General features: G+C 49.5%; 3 protein-coding genes across 5 annotated transcripts; 1 reads left to right on the forward strand and 2 right to left on the reverse strand.

Moving 5' to 3' along the window:
• Window positions 1-1,521: 1,521 nt before the first annotated feature.
• On the reverse strand, window positions 1,522-3,779 carry LOC125527890 (VAN3-binding protein-like). The gene is made up of 6 exons (XM_087522382.1): window positions 3,112-3,779; window positions 2,633-3,017; window positions 2,369-2,515; window positions 2,241-2,290; window positions 2,074-2,131; window positions 1,522-1,962 (listed from the first exon to the last, which is right to left on the reverse strand). Exons 1-6 carry the CDS (start codon window positions 3,388-3,390, stop codon window positions 1,727-1,729), a joined length of 1,155 nt encoding a protein of 384 aa, XP_087378508.1. The 5' UTR covers window positions 3,391-3,779; the 3' UTR covers window positions 1,522-1,726.
• A 1,730-nt stretch (window positions 3,780-5,509) lies between these two features.
• LOC147991379 (uncharacterized) lies at window positions 5,510-10,042 on the reverse strand. The gene is made up of 3 exons (XM_087522385.1): window positions 9,885-10,042; window positions 7,367-7,548; window positions 5,510-6,207 (listed from the first exon to the last, which is right to left on the reverse strand). The coding sequence occupies exons 2-3, from the start codon at window positions 7,475-7,477 to the stop codon at window positions 5,755-5,757; spliced, it is 564 nt and encodes a 187-aa protein (XP_087378511.1). The 5' UTR covers window positions 7,478-7,548; window positions 9,885-10,042; the 3' UTR covers window positions 5,510-5,754.
• A 1,226-nt stretch (window positions 10,043-11,268) lies between these two features.
• On the forward strand, window positions 11,269-15,548 carry LOC147991380 (uncharacterized). 3 transcript variants are annotated; one of them, XM_087522371.1, is made up of 12 exons: window positions 11,271-11,770; window positions 11,869-11,938; window positions 12,023-12,151; window positions 12,260-12,376; window positions 12,699-13,070; window positions 13,242-13,265; window positions 13,403-13,716; window positions 13,819-13,918; window positions 14,017-14,076; window positions 14,158-14,244; window positions 14,764-14,904; window positions 14,998-15,548. In XM_087522371.1, exons 1-12 carry the CDS (start codon window positions 11,619-11,621, stop codon window positions 15,352-15,354), a joined length of 1,923 nt encoding a protein of 640 aa, XP_087378497.1. In that variant the 5' UTR covers window positions 11,271-11,618; the 3' UTR covers window positions 15,355-15,548. The 3 variants fall into 3 exon arrangements, with proteins under 3 accessions (XP_087378503.1, XP_087378497.1, XP_087378501.1); XM_087522377.1 differs by lacking the exon at window positions 13,242-13,265 and having other exon boundaries at window positions 11,269-11,770; window positions 14,764-14,908; XM_087522375.1 differs by lacking the exon at window positions 13,242-13,265 and having other exon boundaries at window positions 11,273-11,770.
• The last annotated feature ends 1,639 nt before the right edge of the window (window positions 15,549-17,187 follow it).

A 17,187-nucleotide genomic window follows, 5' to 3' on the forward strand; every position in this document is an offset into this window, starting at 1 on the left:
GGAATCAACCGCGATCTGAATCGCTGCGAGTACGACTCCTTCATCCGCGTTCTTGCAACGCTTCCGCTTAGCGATCTACAAGGGTATGTAGATGCACTCTCCTTCCCCTCGTTGCTAGATTACTCCATAGATTAATCTTAGTGATGCGTAGAAAATTTTAAATTTCTGCTACGATCCCCAACAGTCGTCGTCATCGCCAACCCTTCTCCATCAACAATTCCATGATGCTCGCAATCATATGTGAGTAATTCCCTTGTAGGCATACTGGAGGTAGATTGAGATGGATGAGATTTCATATGTAATCGTGTCAATTTATTAGGGCTTGATCCCTAGTATCCACTATGTTCTGAGATTGATGTTGCTATGATTTTGCTATGCTTGATGCTTATCACTAGGACCCGAGTGTCATGATTTCAGATCTGAACATGTTGCTCGTATGCATATATTTACGTTCCTGATTTTACCTGCAAGTTGTATGCACCTGTTATTATTCTGAATCTTAGAACCCCAAGGTGACCATGACTCGGGATATCGACGGGGATGATTTTAACTTGAGGAGTTTATGTATTCACTATGTGTTAATGATTTGTTCCGGTTCTTTATTAAAATGAGCGTCTTAATTACCTTTAGTTTCCATTAGGACCCGTTTCCACGGGAGGGTAGGACAAAAAATGTTACGCAAATTCTTACTGCTTCCACTGAGACGATGACAATGATGTCGATGCCCCCAGCTATCCCCTGGCCTCGCCTTATAAAGGAGGACGAGGCCTATGATTACAAGAATACTAAACCGACCTAGGGTTCTCTTCGGTAGAAGAGTCCTTTGCTTGCGCGCCTAGACAGCAGACTTTGCTTGGGAGGCTTCCTACATTGGTCGGAGGCCCGTAGAATCCTCATGGCCCGCTAGCCCAGCGGCCGGCTTGCCTCCCGACGGACCACCCCTACCGGTATAGCACACCGTCATGTAACTTTCTTTGGGAGGTGCATGTTTTCCCTTTGTAATTCTCTTGTTAGTTGCAGTACCAGCAACAAAACTTTATGTTTCAGTTTACAACAGCTTTGTCATAGCCAATTGAAAGGACATACAGTTAGTTGGGTCACCATGACTTGCCTGTAATTTCATGGGCCAGAAATTTCCTGATTGTCAGATGTAGCTCCAAGTGTCTAGATTCTCCCGTAGGCTGCTCTTGAGCAAGCAACTCAGAAAAGCCAAAAAATTAGGCCTTCATAGGTCCAGTTTTGCCACAAAAGACTCCTAGTCCACCTTGTGATTTTGCTTTGCAAACTTTGGTTCATGCAATGAGAGATGGTCCTTTATCCCCCCTGGCATGCTTTCTCCATAAACAACCGGTGATGAATTTATTAATCTGATCAATGGCATCTGCTGGTGCACATGTAGAATGCTGGCATGGAAGAGAAAACTAAGCTAACTAGCTGCAACTTTGCCCCCACAGGATACAAGTGTGGAGCAACCAGTGAGTCTTCTCTCATTTCTTTGCACCAAAGGCAGGAAATCTGCCATTTTGTCACTAACACGGCGAGCTTAATAGAGGAACACACATAGTAAAATCTACTAACTCTCTATCACATCCTTTTGTATGCATTACAAATACAGAGCTAAACTAAACTACCTCACAAGAGTATCATCAACATCATTATGTCATATGTAACACCCCCCTTATATCACAACATACTACCACCTCACACCGGGAAAACGGCTGACACATCAACCCATTTTCACTACCGACTCCAGCTTATCTCCCACACGATCATCTGCAGCAACCTGTCGAAGCAGGTTTTGCACATCGCCGACCCAGTTCTGCTTACTCGTGCCGTCCTGACACTCGAATTCCACGATCCCTTGCGCCGTGCTCAGGCCGAAGCAGCATTTCTCATCCATGAAGGCCTTCCCCGGCTCGATCACCCACGTCGGAAGCTCACTGTATACGCCGTAAACCACGCCTGCAGACGATAATTACAGGCGGAACGCTCAGTGTTAAAATCTCACAAACTACACTGACAGAGGCAGAAATGGTAGCATATGATGTTTGTTTCGGCTGCTGCTGAACTTACTCTTGTTGTTTTTGGACAGTGCACCTCCAATGTGCTTGCTTTTCAGCTTCAGCATGACCTGTTACCATTGGCTATGCCGTCAGTAATTGAACACACATTTTATTTTATTTTTGGTAGGACAAATGGACAATAATTTGATATTGTGCAGTCAGAGTTTTTTTTTCTACCTGGGACTTCCTGTTGATGTAGACAGATACTTTTGTCCTGTGTAAATCCCCTGCATCAGGAAAAATAAAATAAAGATGTTGATCCATGACTGAATGTTCTGAATATTTCACGGCTGTGTAGTCTGTACCTTTTCTTGTGCGTTTCAGCAGCTCACCCTCCTTGCACCAGACATCAGGGCTCCACGAATGGCCCTTCTCGTAAGGAAGAACGCTCGCGTTGCTCCTCGCCGCCTCCCGCTGCACCCTCTGCTTCATCGTCGCAGCTCCTCGCAGCGCTGACACGAATTCCACACGAACTCAGCTTTGATTCTTGCACGAGATAACATACGGAAACGGGAGTGCACATTGTGATGGCAATGGCGGCACGGCCGTTCGCCGCGTCGAACCCTTACCGGTTGCCGCTGCGGCTGTGAGCGTCGTCAGATCGCCGGCGCTCCTTACGCCGACCGCGGACTGGACGGCGGAGGCCACCTGCTCATGTGTCGCCCCGGCAAGCCTTGCCGCCTCCACGCAGTGCGAGGCCAGGAGCTCCGTGGCCGGCGCCATGGCCGCGGCCATCTTGGAGGCCTGGGTGTCGGAGCTGGTGGACGCCGCCGCGACGGCGGCCACCGCGGCCGCGACGCGGACCACTGACACCATGGCGTGCACGTGGGCCCTGTCGGCGCGCAGCTTCTCCTTGCCGCTCTGCCTCGATCGGCTCGCGTCCTTGTGCTGGAACCATTTGCCGATGGACTGATGGTGGCCGGTGGCGCTGATGGAGCTCCTCCTTGCATCTGCCTGCTCGAAAATGGCCAGACAACATATGGAAACATTCAGAAACGAGAGAGCAGAGAAAGGATGGGAGTGAGTGGGTAGTGGACTGCTCGCTTACGTGGTGTCGATAGCTCGGGACGATGGCCGTGACGGCGAGCACGGCGGAGGCCTCCGGTATGCCCATCTCCTGCAGCGGCAGCCTGTTGAAGGAGCTCTTCTTGCCTCCGACGAGGATCTTGGATATCTCCGACGCGGACACGCTCCAGGACCTCGAGAGGTACTCCATGGGCTCGAGCGGCGTCTGCGGCGGCGGTATCGCCGCCGCCGCCGCATCCTCCTCCTCGACCACATCAAACCGAAACGCGCTGCCGGCCTTCCAGCCCATCTCCATGGCCATCAGTCCCACACAATCACTCTCCGCACTCGGCACCAGTGCACTATCCCCCTTGGCTCTTCTCAGTGGTTGGTTGCAGGCAGCAGGAGGCGACGGTCGCCTACTTATAGCAGAGGAGGCACGCACGGAGCACGAGGAGGGGGGCGTGGAGCCGCCATGGCCGTGGCAGAAAGAACAAGGGGGACACGAGGCTGGCTGGCGAACAGGCCCCTGGCTTTCTCTGCTACTCCTGTCTGTCTCTAACAAGTCTCCCTCCACTACCTGGGACTGAATATTTCTACTACCACTGCTGCAATATACTAGTGCCGCCGTCGCTGTTCTCTAGCCATTTGTTCCCGGCAGCTGAGCTATCCGGGACCTCGGAGGGTCTCACGACATGCCTTCAGAGGAACCAAGCCAACCATGGATTGCTACGGCGGCATTGGCTTCTGGACGTACCTACGGTTGTTGGCAACGTTTAGTCAATTGCACGAAGACTTGTTTGAACTTGCAGCAACGTTCTGTGAGGCGATGCGATGCTTCCAAGAGGAACCCCCTGTTTTCCCGGCGTATCAGCTACCGACGATGCCGGCGTTCCCGCTAATTAACACGAAGGGATAGATGTATGCGACGGCTGCGCTTGGAGGAGCTTGACGACAGGAGACCCGTCACCCGGTAAGCTGGACGCCGGTCGGTCTGCTTCATCGGTCTTGGCTGCGTGCGCCGTATCCATCCAGTGCATCAACCTTGTTTGAATTCTACTCAGGCTTGTGCGTCTCTGGCTCTCTGTTTCTGCTTCTTTTTCAATTTTCAGGTGCGGTGGGGCTTGATGCCTGGCCTATGTCTCCGTTTCCACGTACATCTGTAGGGTACGTGAGGGCGATCGATCGATCTCCTTTGTTTCGATCTTCAAACTCGGTGGAACGGTCAAGCCGCTTGATCGACCGCCAAGGCGCCAAGGCAGGAGCAGCAGCATTAGTTTTTTCGAGCAGTATAAAGCTCCCCAGGTGCTGGTGGGAGTGGGCAGTGCAGAAATGAAAACAATACTCGTACGCACCATACGTGCTGTGCTGCTACGTGTCGTGCCGTGAGGTGGTCGCCCCTGCCACCGTCGCAGGAGATGCGAGATGTTTGTCCCCTCCCTCAGCTGCTGAGCATGTCGAGCGTGCGCGCGCGAGGTGACGAGTGGCGCGCCCAATGATCAGGGCCACCGCCACCCCCACCGGACGCGCGCCTGCGTTATCGCCATCATCGGTCGATGGCCATGCCCTCTTCTACCCTCCACTAACAACGTGCCCAAAGCCCGGCCGGCCCCATGATTGGGCAGCACTTGCCTGCTGACCCAAATCATCGTGTTGCCTGCTTGATTAACAAGAGTCTGAGACTGAGACTGAGCAGGGAATCGGTCGCCGTAACCTGTTCGCAACGGCATCGACGTTTGGGTTTGTTTGGTCAGTTTAGGGAACACCCATGATGCAACTTTTCCCGCCAAAACAAGTGTGCTACCACATGCGTGAGAGGTATGCTAGTGTTGTATGGTACTATTACTAGTTAGTAGCTGATGAGCGTCTCGTCCCTTTTTCGGCTTGCGTCCGGTGGAAGCGACGGATCGGTCATGTCCCAACAAAACACTGTGTACAGTAGTACACTATGTACGTATCAACTAGTAGGAGTTTCAAGGAACGGCACGCGTTTCCTCGTCATGCGAGTATGAATGTATGATCAGCATCAGTCGCCCGGGATTTTTAACCGGCGAGGGGAGCTACTGCAGGCAGGCGACGAAAATGATGGTGTTTGCCTCGCGCCTGTTTCATGAGTGAGCGAGGCAAACAAGGCCTTCATGATGGATACAGATAGATACAGGAGGGTGGGACGGCCAGAATCGCTCGCTGGCTGCCTCTTTTCACTCGGCCGCACTTTTGCCATCACCAAAGGAGCAGATAGATAAAGAGCACCGGCGCCTGCGACGGGAGAGGGCCTCACCTCCCTCCCTCGTCCATCGGAGGCGTGGGAAAAGTGGGCAGAGACCACCAGCGCGTCTCCTCAGCCGTTGCGCACGCCGGGAATCCGTCGCGGGCGCTGCACCAGCCCACACCAAACCCAGGCTTCCATTTCGGCTGTAGAAAACCATATCATCACCATCTTAACAACAGAAATGGTACTCCTACTAGTAGAAAACAAGGCACCAAAATGTCAAGTGTGGTTGACATCTTCACACGGAGAAGAGCTACCCTGGTAAAGCCGTGAAAAGTCTGCGAAATTTCTTGCAACAGACATTGGACATCCGCAAAAGTCACAGCGCATTCAACCAAGCCAACACTCTTCTTCAGCAGCAGGCGTAGAAAGCAGAGCGGCAACAGACACACACCAGCAAAAAAAGAGAAAGGATCAGTCGAGGTAGAGCTTGACGTGGATGCCGTTGTCGATGAGCGACTGCACGACGGCCCTGATCTTGCCCTCGAACCGGTCCCGCTCCCGGGGCGTGTAGGTGCACGCGTACACGTCCGCCTCCTTGGCCCGCTCCGCCAGGAACCGCCCCACCGACAGGCACGCCGGCACGTCCGACCGCGACGTCAGCGCCGCCTTCACGTCCTTGGAGTTGGTGCCCGCCACCGCCACCTGCCGGCACGTCGACCGGTGGGTCAGCGACGCCGACACGAACCGCTTCGAGATGAACACGTCCAGGGTGAAGGGCTCCATGTGCGCGATCGTCCGCTGCTTGAACGAGATGTGCTTGTGCGGGTTCTTGGACCGCTTCTCCTTCTTGTACGTGTAGGGCTTGCTGTTGTCCTCGTCCATGAAGTCCTCCACGCCAAAGAAGCTCCTCGCCGACCTCAACACCTGAATCAATGAATGAATCAAGAGGTCAGAGCGGCGACTCAGCTACTTCTATCTACTTTAGATTTTTAGTGAGTGGAGCTGAAAGCGAAACATAGATCAACAGACTGAAGCGTCCGTTGCACTGAGTTTGAATTTGAATTGAAGGTGGAACATAGATCAACAGACTGAAGTGTCTGAAGCAGGGTCAGAATTTGAATAGATTGTGGGTGAGGTTGCATCTCAGGTAAACAAACTTTTGAAGAGCTAAACGCTTGGTCTAAAAAGGTAAGCTAAATGAATTGTTCAACTAATTTCAGGGTTTATAAATGTACAAGACCTATACATGTTTGTAAACTGACTGCATAAGTCCAGCCAAAGAATCCAGAGGCAACTTCAAGACTTGAGCTCTTGAGGCAGCACCAAACTTTTATAAACAGTTGCATACCCAGGTGATTACAACAAGTTATACAAAGAAATTCCTTCAATGCACTGCCAAGTGTCTCTACAATGAGATGTAGATGAAAGTGACTGAATTGTCCAGTGTATTCAGTGTAACTAATTGATGAAATGAATTGTGGATGCCGCTGTAATCTAAAAAAAAGGTAATCCGTAAACAGAATCAGGTAGAGTTGCAATAGATTGTTAAACTTAAAGCCATTATTTAGCCAGTATATACATCAGACGACATGCATACGGTAGTAAGAATGACTGGAAATGCTTTACTAGACCTGTTTGACATAACTTTGAGCCAAGGTTCGAAATTTTGAACGAATCTTTGGTGGGATGTGTCTCAAGTAAGTGAATTTCTCAGCTCATTAATTAATATCTAAATTGTGCTGGAAATATAAATGATTGTAGAAGGACAACAAATGTTTGGCTCATGCAGCCACAGGAAACTTGTAGCCTTCAGACAGTATCACATACTGTATGCAGGTATGCAGTCACTGCAAGTAGTCTAGATTTCAGACAGGATTACACTAGTTTATTCATAAGCATTACCAAGCTATCTTGTCATTACAAGCATTTCTAAGTTATCACAACAAAAATTCTAGTAGCTAATGCCAACTAATTTTCATCAACATATCCAAGTTGCTAAAATTCAAGCACTATAACAACATAGATGCTTCAAGGGTTGATTATCACCAGATAACAGGCAGAGAATAAAAATGTGTTTTATTACCTGCCCGCTGTGAAATTGACTTGAACAAGCATACATTGCTTCAGCTGGATGCCCTTCCCGTAGGACATGCGCTCCCCTCCTCCATGACTGACTCAAGATGTTCTTCAGCATCTTTATCTCAAGCACCCTCAATGCTCAACAAATACTAAGCATGGATTACTTGTAGCATAAGCTCCAGGTCACTGTGCAAGAAAGGAAGTTATTTTAGAGCTCAAAATTCTTCAGCTAATTTTCTTCACAGTGGCAGTCCCACACAACAAAGCCACACATTTGTAGTTCCTACAAGATGACGACTCATCAGACACCAGGGGCAGATCTTAAGTGGGGATACTAGTGATCTGAATCAGATTGGGACAAATTTGAAGCAATATTTGAGATAAACTGCAACAATTACTTGGGTGAGTACTACTCAGGATGTAATGTGGCAATGGGGCAATAGCCGCGTCGGCCGCATGGCAGTTATGTGGGTTTTGCGCCAGCCACTTAATATGCTTAGCAGTTAAACGACGCCTGATGCCCGCAACGGCTCTCATCAGCCACTTGATGCTCATGCTCAGCTGTGATTCTCCTCGAAACAGCGTCAGCTTCATGCCTTCATGGTCACAGGCACACACACTAATTGACACTAGCCTACTAAACAGAATTTGTATAGTAATAACTAGTTTCTCTACAACAGAAATTTTCCAAAAAAAGGCATGACCATTACAATAATCACTTTCATTGTTAAAATAAGATATTAATGATATCTTCCATACACTGCATGCAAACCACAGTAGAAAACTAGAAGATCCATGACCCCAGATGAGCAAGCTAACTGAAATTACTCAATAACATCTGCAGTACTAGCAAGGTTTTCAGCAGTGCAGGAGCTGGTTATTACACTAAATGACCATTAGAGTACAATTTTCATGATATTCTCATCACTTGCGAAGAAGGCGGGCGCGGGGAGAACACATTAGTGGATAATGTAATCAGTAGTGGAGACAAAAGAATTCAGAGGGTGGAGGGCGGGGGAATCTTTGCTTACCTAGGGGCTGGGGGAAGAAGAGGAGAAGGAGCACGGAGAGGATTGAGAGGGCAGGGGGAAGCGGTGCAGGTGGAGACGGCTGCGGCGGCGCCTAGGGCATGTGAGCGTCAAGTGTTTTGGTGCGTTGGTGGGCTGTCCATTTGCGGCACATATTTTTACTGGATGTCCATTTGCACCATTTTAGGCTCTTTTTGATGGGTGCCACTTGTGGGACAAGTGGGATCCAACGCCACTTATATACTGAAGTACTAGTTCTAAGAAAAAACATCCTGAAGTACTAGTGCCATGAATTGACAAAAGAAAGCAGCCTAGTCCTCATCAAATATTTTGGATATCGGTAACTGGTAGCTGCTCAATCGGTTGGGGAATAGGGATTAATCGGCGAATCTGCTGATTAACTGAATTAATCAGTCGACCATTAATCGGCTGGTTAACTGTGGCCATCAATGCATATAGCTATATTTTACACAACATATCAGTTCATGAGCAGAGGCCTGAAACAGAGGAGTGGCTCGTTCTCGTACCTTGCCTTGTGCCCACGGAGGGAGCAGCAGTGTGCGCGTGTAGGCTAATCGATTTGGGCGGGTAGCGGCATGGAGGGGGGCCGGGCTCGAAACTTTGCCCTCTGATATACCCCAGTGCAGTAGTTAATCGGTGGAAGGGGTCCGGGAGGCGAGTACGACAGAGAGAGCTCGATGACCAGAAACTAACGGGGAGACCAATCGTCTGCCCTGCTGTAGAAAAAACAAAGATGGGAAAAACCGATGGGCAAGTACCTATCAGATGCCGTTGATGGGGGTGTGGTTACAACACACGGCACTGTGCGGCTTCGTCCCTGCAGAACGGTCAGCGGCGACTGCGAGGGGCGGCGGCGGCGGCAGTGGTGGAGCTTTAACTGCGCTCTGAAACACACCAAGCCAGTTCTTTTCGGCTCATGATTCTCCAGAATATGATTCTGGGAAACTGCCCACAGGATCAGCCGCCAGTTCTACTCTGAGATCGTTGTATGTATTGTGTGGTGAAATGTCTGTAGTGCCCCTAGGCTGGAACTATGTACTGAATTGCTAATGCTTTTGTTTTGCAAAGTTTCATGTCGAACACAAACACGAAAGTGATTTGCAAATATCCCAAATTGCTCTCGGTGCCTTCACTTTCTCCATCCATCGGCAACATCCATGTGCGAACATTTAAATCTACACGAAAATTCTTACTACTAAGCAGGCATTCAATCTACACCACCACAAAAGTCATACTACTAAGCAATCAATCATGCAATTTTTTTTCACTAGATGTCATCAATCATACAGCTTGTACGCCATACAAAATTGCCATCCAAGTATTTCACTAGCAGCCATCAAATTAGCATACAACTACGAACCATTAATCATCACCAGCCATCAAACATACAGTAAGAAAGAACAGAGAGACGGAGGGGAGAGAGGGAGGGGGGGAGAGGAGGAGACACAGAGAGGGAGGCAGAGGCGAGCTCACCTGCGGCCGGCGAGGCAGGATGACGCGGGGGCCGGCGAGCCAGACGGGATGGGGCGGCGGAGTGGGCGGGGTGGGCGGCCGGCGGCGCGAACCCTGGCTCCCCGGGGGTCGGGCAGGTCGAGGTCGATGGAGAGAGAGAGAGAGAGAGAGAGAGAGAGAGAGAGAGAGAGGACCGTGCGTGTGTTGAGCGAGCTGGAGGCCCTAATCCCCTCTTGGCTAGTTGGGCCCTAAGAGCCGGGCAGCGCGGCCCATGAAGGAGTATGACGGCGCAGCGCTCTACTACATTGCCGCCAGCTGAACCTGGACAAGGAAGAGAGGACGATACGTTACTGCTCGCCACCGGCGAATGAACGCGAGGATCATCGGTGAATGAACGCGACAACCCAAGCCCTGCCCGCCATGTAATCCAACACCCCAAGAATCAATCAAAATCAATGCATGACCTCACTCCACTGTGCCACTCGTACGCGCGTGCCCTCTGAATTAGTAAGCCCCAACCCTGACGACGCTGCCGGCGATCGGCCATTACTCCTCCTCCCCCTCCAACCACATGGCCGGGCCTTCTCCTCCCACTACCACTAGCTCGCTCTCCCTGGCTCTGGCCGCGTAGAGTAGAGTACATTGTACATGCGGTTGGTCTCGGTTTCAGATGGCTGGTGGATCATTACGCCGGGGTGTCGTAAGTCGTACACCCGGCTCGTCGTCGGGTTCCCTTGTCGACGGAAGCTAGCTTTTCCCACTGCGCTGCTAGCGCTAGACGCTGGTACAGGGGCCATTGAACGCCCGCATTCATGCCTGTCGCCTGCCTACCTCGTGACATGCTGCATGCATGCGATCGCCGGTAGGTAGCTCAGGTCAATGCCGTGGGGGAGGAGAGAACACGCATACCGGTAGGGGCACGTAGTACTAGGCCAGCAGCCAGGGAAGGAATCACATATCTCGTAGCCGTAGCCATGAAGGTCGATCCGCTGCCGAGGTTCGTCTACAACTGTAGCACCGGCAACAGTTTCTCTGACGGGTCGTCATGCAACAGTTTCTCACGTAAGCACTCCTGTGCTGCGCCCTGTTGATCGTCGGAGACTTGGAGTAGTCGTGGCGGCGTTTCTCTGACTTGGAGCTGCAGCGTGCAGCTTCTTCTACAATTCTACTCTTTTTTCTTCCTTGGAGTAGAATATCACGAGCATGTTAGGAGCAGAGCCACTCGCTCGGAAAGTTTATACAGTAAAAACTTTGGAGCGGGTGGCCAGCGGTACGACTTACTGCGACTTCGGCAATCACGTAGGGCCGGCGAGAGACATCGCGGAGTCGAAGCCATGTCACGGCATGGCGAGTTCTTGCATGCTCGTGCCATTTACTCCGCCGCAGTGCGCGCGTCAGTGCATTAACGCGGCTCACCAACTCATTCGCTTCCGCGCAGTTACTCCTCCTCCCACTTCCCCCCGCCATCCGTCTCCGGTCTCCAACTCTCCCTGTCGCTCTCCGTCGCCGACCCGCTCTTCCTCTTCCTCTGCGACTTCGCTGCCGCGGCAGCAGCGGTTTACTACCGCGTGCCACGCCGTATTAAACCGCCGGCGTCGCAGCGCGGCCCAGGGAGTGGGCACGGCCCTGTGCGCGGGATGCTCTTTGCTCCCTGCGCCACGAGATCAATCCGCCCGCCCGGACCCTGCTCATATAATGCTCATGCGGCACCCTTCTGGACTGTTGCCATGTAGCAGCTAGGTTGGTGGCGCTGGCATGGCGGCAGCCCAACAAGGGAACGTGGAGCAGGCCGTGAACGGAGCGCAAGGACCGGGCAAGGTCGGCGGCGAGGCTCCCGAGGCGGCGTCGGCGCCCAAGGCCGCGGCCGCCGCCACCGCTGCTGCGCCGCATCACCGGCGATCCAAGAGGTCTCTGCCGCGCCTTTGCCGGGTTTTTCTCCGCCTTGGTTTTGCTTGCCGCTCATCTCAAACCTGGTTCTCTTTTTCTGTCTGTGTCCATTGTCCAGTGCTTCTTCGGGCAGGAACCTGGAGACTTGCAAGCATGCCACCATGGAGCAACGCTTCAACCAAGCACAGGTGATGCTTTCATGAGCGGAGATTACTGATCAAGCAAGCACATGTGCAAATTACTGATCGGATTCTGTGAAAATTCCATGGCAGAACCCGCCGGACCCGAGGAAGTCTTCTTGCTCAACGGATGGTTCTTCGGTTCTCCGGGCACCGCCGAGGGATCAACGGACGAGCGCGGCCACGGCGTCGCCGAACCACCGCGTCTCGCTGGAGAATGACGTGAGTACAAAAAGAACAATTAGCCACTGTTCTCCTGACGCTATGGTGCACCATGGCTTCTTTTTTGCGTCTGAGTAATTGGTGTTGGCAATTGCTGGATCGTGGCAGGTCTCGCAGCTGCAGCTGCATCTGCATCAGGAGAGGTCCATCCGGATCATGCTTGACCGGGCGATCGGCCGGGCTTCCAGCACCCTGTCTCCTGGTCATCGGCACTTTCCAGCTCAGGTACCGTTCATCTCCTACAGTTTCTACTGCACAATGACAACGACAAAATTCCTCCAAAAAACTGTTTACATTTCCATCCATGATTTTTATTTTACTTCCAATCGTCAGGCTAGTGTAATTTTAGTATTTTAGTGAATAGAAGCGGTGCAATTGCCGGGTGAAGATAGCACACAGGGGAAAGTGTCACCTCACACTCCATGCTGTTCCAAGCACAGTTTTCAGATATTCGCAGAAAAAAAGTGCAATTTCAGATGGCTGGCACAAAATGAGTACAATTTCAATTGTGCGCTGATGAGTGTGACTCTTGTTGCTATTCCTGCAGACAAAGGAACTGATAGCAGAGATTGAATTGCTCGAAGAGGAAATCGCGAACCGCGAGCAGCACGTCCTCTCACTCTACAGAAGTATATTTGATCAGTGCGTATCTGGGCCATCATCAGGGCAGAGTTCCGGTATTTCATCCCCGGCTCATGCCAAGAGCATAAGTTCAAGGACGAGACGACGACAATCGAGCATAATATCAAGTGCATTTTGCTCATCTAAGAAGCTGCCTCTCCAACCTTTCCATATCATGACATCAGTGTCGGAGTCGGGTAGGACGAAGAACATGCTCAAGACCAAGATCAAGCATGAATCTTTCTCGAGCGAAACGTTGGATGTCCGTCCTACCTCCCTTGCATCAGATCCAAGGAAGGTAAAACATACAAAAGAAAATATAGTTTCTTTAAATACATACAAAAATTAAATGTACTGTATTCTACTCTATTAAATTTTTGTATGTATTACTCCCTTTGCTAATATTTACAAACAGATGTATGCCCTTTTTATACTCGAATGCAAATTCTCTGCATTGTTGTACTTTCAGGAGCATGCATTTTGTCCCAATTTTGTACGTCTGAACCCGCTGAATTTAAATCAGGAGATGCTGTGATTAATGCAGTACTTTCAAGCAGAAAATGCACATATTGAACTTATTTTAACTGCTGTTTTTTCCTTTGTTTTGCCTTTTTTTTTCTTTACAAATAGCTGCCTTATTCAGGGAGTAGTTCTTTGGCACGTACTCTGAAAGATCATCTCTACCAATGTCCAAGCAAGATATCTGAAGAAATGGTTAGATGCATGGCCTCCATATACTGTCTTCTGCGCACGGAGTCACCAGAAAAGCCTGAAAAGGTTCGCTCGCCGTTCTTGTCAAGATCATCAACAAGTGTCATTCTTCCTCGGAGGGGTAACGGCGAGGAGACTAATCCATCAAGTAACAAAAGCATTGTCGAAGTATGTTCAATCACAGTCGAAAAGAATCAGACGCCAGATGTCTCCTGTGCAATTACCCACTACAGGTTTGTTGGAAAAATGATGATAATCGTGCTTTACATCCTGGAGAGTAATTTATTTTCCAATAATTGTATAACAAAAATTCCGTGGCGTTGCTTTGAGCTTAGGTTGCTTGTGGAGCAGCTTGAAAGGGTTGATCTGAGTATGTCAGAAACCAGTATCAAACTGGCCTTTTGGATCAACGTGTACAATTCTCTTGTCATGCATGTAATTGCCGAAAACTCTACACTGGTTTCTCTGTTTTCTTGTTCTTTAATTTTTTGTGATTTTGCCAGTGTGTCATCCCACGTGTAATTGCTTTGCAGGCATATCTAGCATATGGAATTCCAAACAGCTCTCTGAAAAGAATGGCTCTATTTCACAAGGTGAAAAGGATATTTTAGTTACAGTTGTCCCTGTGCTGGAGTTCATAATGATGTGGCTAATAAATAACTCACATATTGCAGGCTGCCTACAATGTTGGTGGATATGCCGTGACAGCCAACTCCATTGAACACTCCTTGCTGTGCTGCAGATCCCCGCGGATTGGTCGTGTACGTATGATTTGTGATCTCATGCCAAATCCTGAATTTAAATTCAGATTGTTCATGTAAAGCTGACAGCTTCAAATAAAATTTAAGACCCTAAAATTCAGTTTGGTAAACTATTCATCAAATTCGCTGAAACAAACCAAAGAAGTATAACACCCTATAGTAATCAAATTAGCACGCTGAGGGCTGCTCTAACTGGTCTAAGTACGACATTCCATCTCATGCCTAAGTTTGAATATAAATTCAGATAATTCATGTAATGTAGACGGCTTCAGATAGAACATCAAAAATCAATTTTTAAATTCTACATTTAGGATCCTTTCTAGGAAGCAAACTGTTTATGCTTGAAGAACTCAGTACTTCTGAACCAAGGCCCTAAATTTAGTTCCGTAACTGTTCATGAATTGAGAAAAAAAAAAACTAACCAAGAACACTGGATAACACTCTAGGAGTAGTCAAATTAGCACAGGGAGGGAAACCTGATTTCTGGAGAAGTGATGTCTGATCAAATTTTACCCGCAGTGGTTTGAATCAATACTGTCGACGGCGATGCGGAAGAGATGCGCGGACGAGAAGCAGCTGGTCCAGCTCAAGTTCGGCCTGCCGGACTGCCAGCCTCAGGCCCTGTTCGCGCTGTGCACCGGTGCCTCCTCCGACCCCACGGTACGTACGTACGCCCTGACGCCGCCATCATACTTAGACTGATCTCCTCGAGGCCTGGGCTGAGCTGAGCTCCGGCGTTGCGTTGCGCTGCAGCTCAAGGTGTACACGGCGAAGAACGTGACGGAGGAGCTGGAGCGGGCGAAGCGGGAGTTCCTGCAGGCCGGCGTGGTGGTGCGCAAGTCGAGGAAGGTGTTCCTGCCGCGCCTCGTGGAGCGGTACGCCAAGGAGGCCGGCCTCCCCGCCGGCGACGGCGTCCTCGCGTGGGCGCGCGACAACTTGGACGGCCGGGCCGCGCAGGAGGCCATCCAGCGGTGCGCCGCCGCAGCAGCAGGAGCCGGCGGCCGGCGCAGGGCGTCGCAGGCCTTCGAGTGGCTCCCGTACAACCCCAGGTTCCGCTACGCCTTCGCCAGGAGCATGGTCGACAAGCAAGCCGCCGCGGTGCTCGCCTAGGTTGTTCTCGCCTTCGTAGCTGCTGGCTGCTACTGGTATATGTATATACATATGGTTTTGGGATTGAGATGATGATGTGAAACTCAAACTAGCAATCAAAGCATGGATGAAGTTTACTGGGTCTCATCTGTAACTCAAACTGAAGATTTTGTGCTGCGTACGTTGCAGCGTTTTTGTTCTTTCTTCTCCTCTTTTTTCTGTTGGAAGAAAACGTGCCGTGCATCGCGCCCCACTACTGACCGCGTCATCCCACGATCGAGCTTGTGCAGGACTTTATTTGGCTGCGTGCCGTGGCAGGGTTGAACACGACCGAGGGCCTTTGTCAGGATGTTCGCCCTCCGCTCGCCTGTTTTGATGAAACACGGCCACCGTGCCCTTCTCAACGCTTGTGGATGAAGTGGCAGCGCTTGTTGGTGTGTTCGATGCGGTCATGGAGCACTAGGTTCTTGCAGAGCGAGATGGTGGACTTGTTTTTTAAACACGGGTACAGATGTAAGCGCTCATATAAACGTGCATGCACTCACCCATATGAATGCACACAAGCACACCATCTCTATGAGCACCTTCGAGAAACTGAGCCGGCATATCATCTCGAGATTTTACGAAGTCATCGTAGGTGCCTCGTAGTCGACGGGAACGTCCCCTCCCACTGAACGCGCATCGTCGAAAATCCTGAAATAAATCCAGGGTAAATGCGGACTTGTTGTCGATGGAGAGTGTCATCGGGGAGGCGTCTCGATTCAGTAGATCATTGAGAGATGAGCCAACCAGATACCCTAGCATGCTGCCATGGCCGCCGCAATATACTACACCTCGCATCATCTAAGGTAATTTCCTCCCTAGGATATTTAGCTGCCCACTCATCATAAGAGGAGCCATTAACTTTTCTTCATCATCAAATTCAACATCTTCATCACTTGAATCATAAAGTTTACCATGTCTAGTCCAATCATACTTAGCATTTAAAGAGTATTCAACCATAAAAGTATTGCCAACAAATTTTATTTTCTTAATGCCAGACTTCGTCAAAGTGTGCGGCAGTGGGGCGTATGGACAATCGGGAATTTGAATTCATATTCCTTTAGAAACCACTGAATACGCTTAATAAACTTAATTTCATGGCCAATGTCTTTCTAGGTTCCTGTTGTGCCATATGTAGTATCAATGCTCCTCATAATATGTCTTTGTTTTTTATTTAGTTGAATATAAGCTATGACATGTATATAAGAAAGGTTAGTAAGATAGTAAGGTGAAACTTCAAGCGAAAGAATGTACAAGTACAAGTACTCCCTCCAGTCCTTTTTACTTTGCATATTAGGTTTGTCTGAAGTCAAACTCTTCAAAGTTTGACCAAGTATATACAAAAAATTATTAACATTCACATAACAACACGAAAATCATTAGATCCATCTTGGAATATATTTTCATATTATATTTTATTAGGTATTATAGATGTTAATATTTTCTAACATAAATTTGGTCAAATTTAGCAAAGTTTGGCTTCGGACAAATCTAAAACACAGAGTAAAAAGGACCGGAGGGAGTAGTAACTAATGATAATACTATAAAAATATGGAGGTAGAAGAGAAGGGAATTTGGATAGAACTATGTAGTAAAGAACGTTGTATCAGTACAAGTAGTAACTAATGATAATACTACAAAAATGTGGAGGTACAAGAGAAGGGAATTTGGATAGAACTATGTAGTAAAGAACGTTGTATCAGTACAAGTAGTAACTAATGATAATCTAACATATAAAGCCTCCTAGAGTACCCGCTGATCCAGCGCCATCCCTCGCGCGCAACGATCTGCCTCGTTCGTTTTACCTACGTG

This window comes from Triticum urartu, chromosome 1A, assembly GCF_056163025.1.
Source record: "Triticum urartu cultivar PI428250 chromosome 1A, HENAU_Tu73, whole genome shotgun sequence".
Taxonomy (NCBI): domain Eukaryota; kingdom Viridiplantae; phylum Streptophyta; class Magnoliopsida; order Poales; family Poaceae; genus Triticum; species Triticum urartu.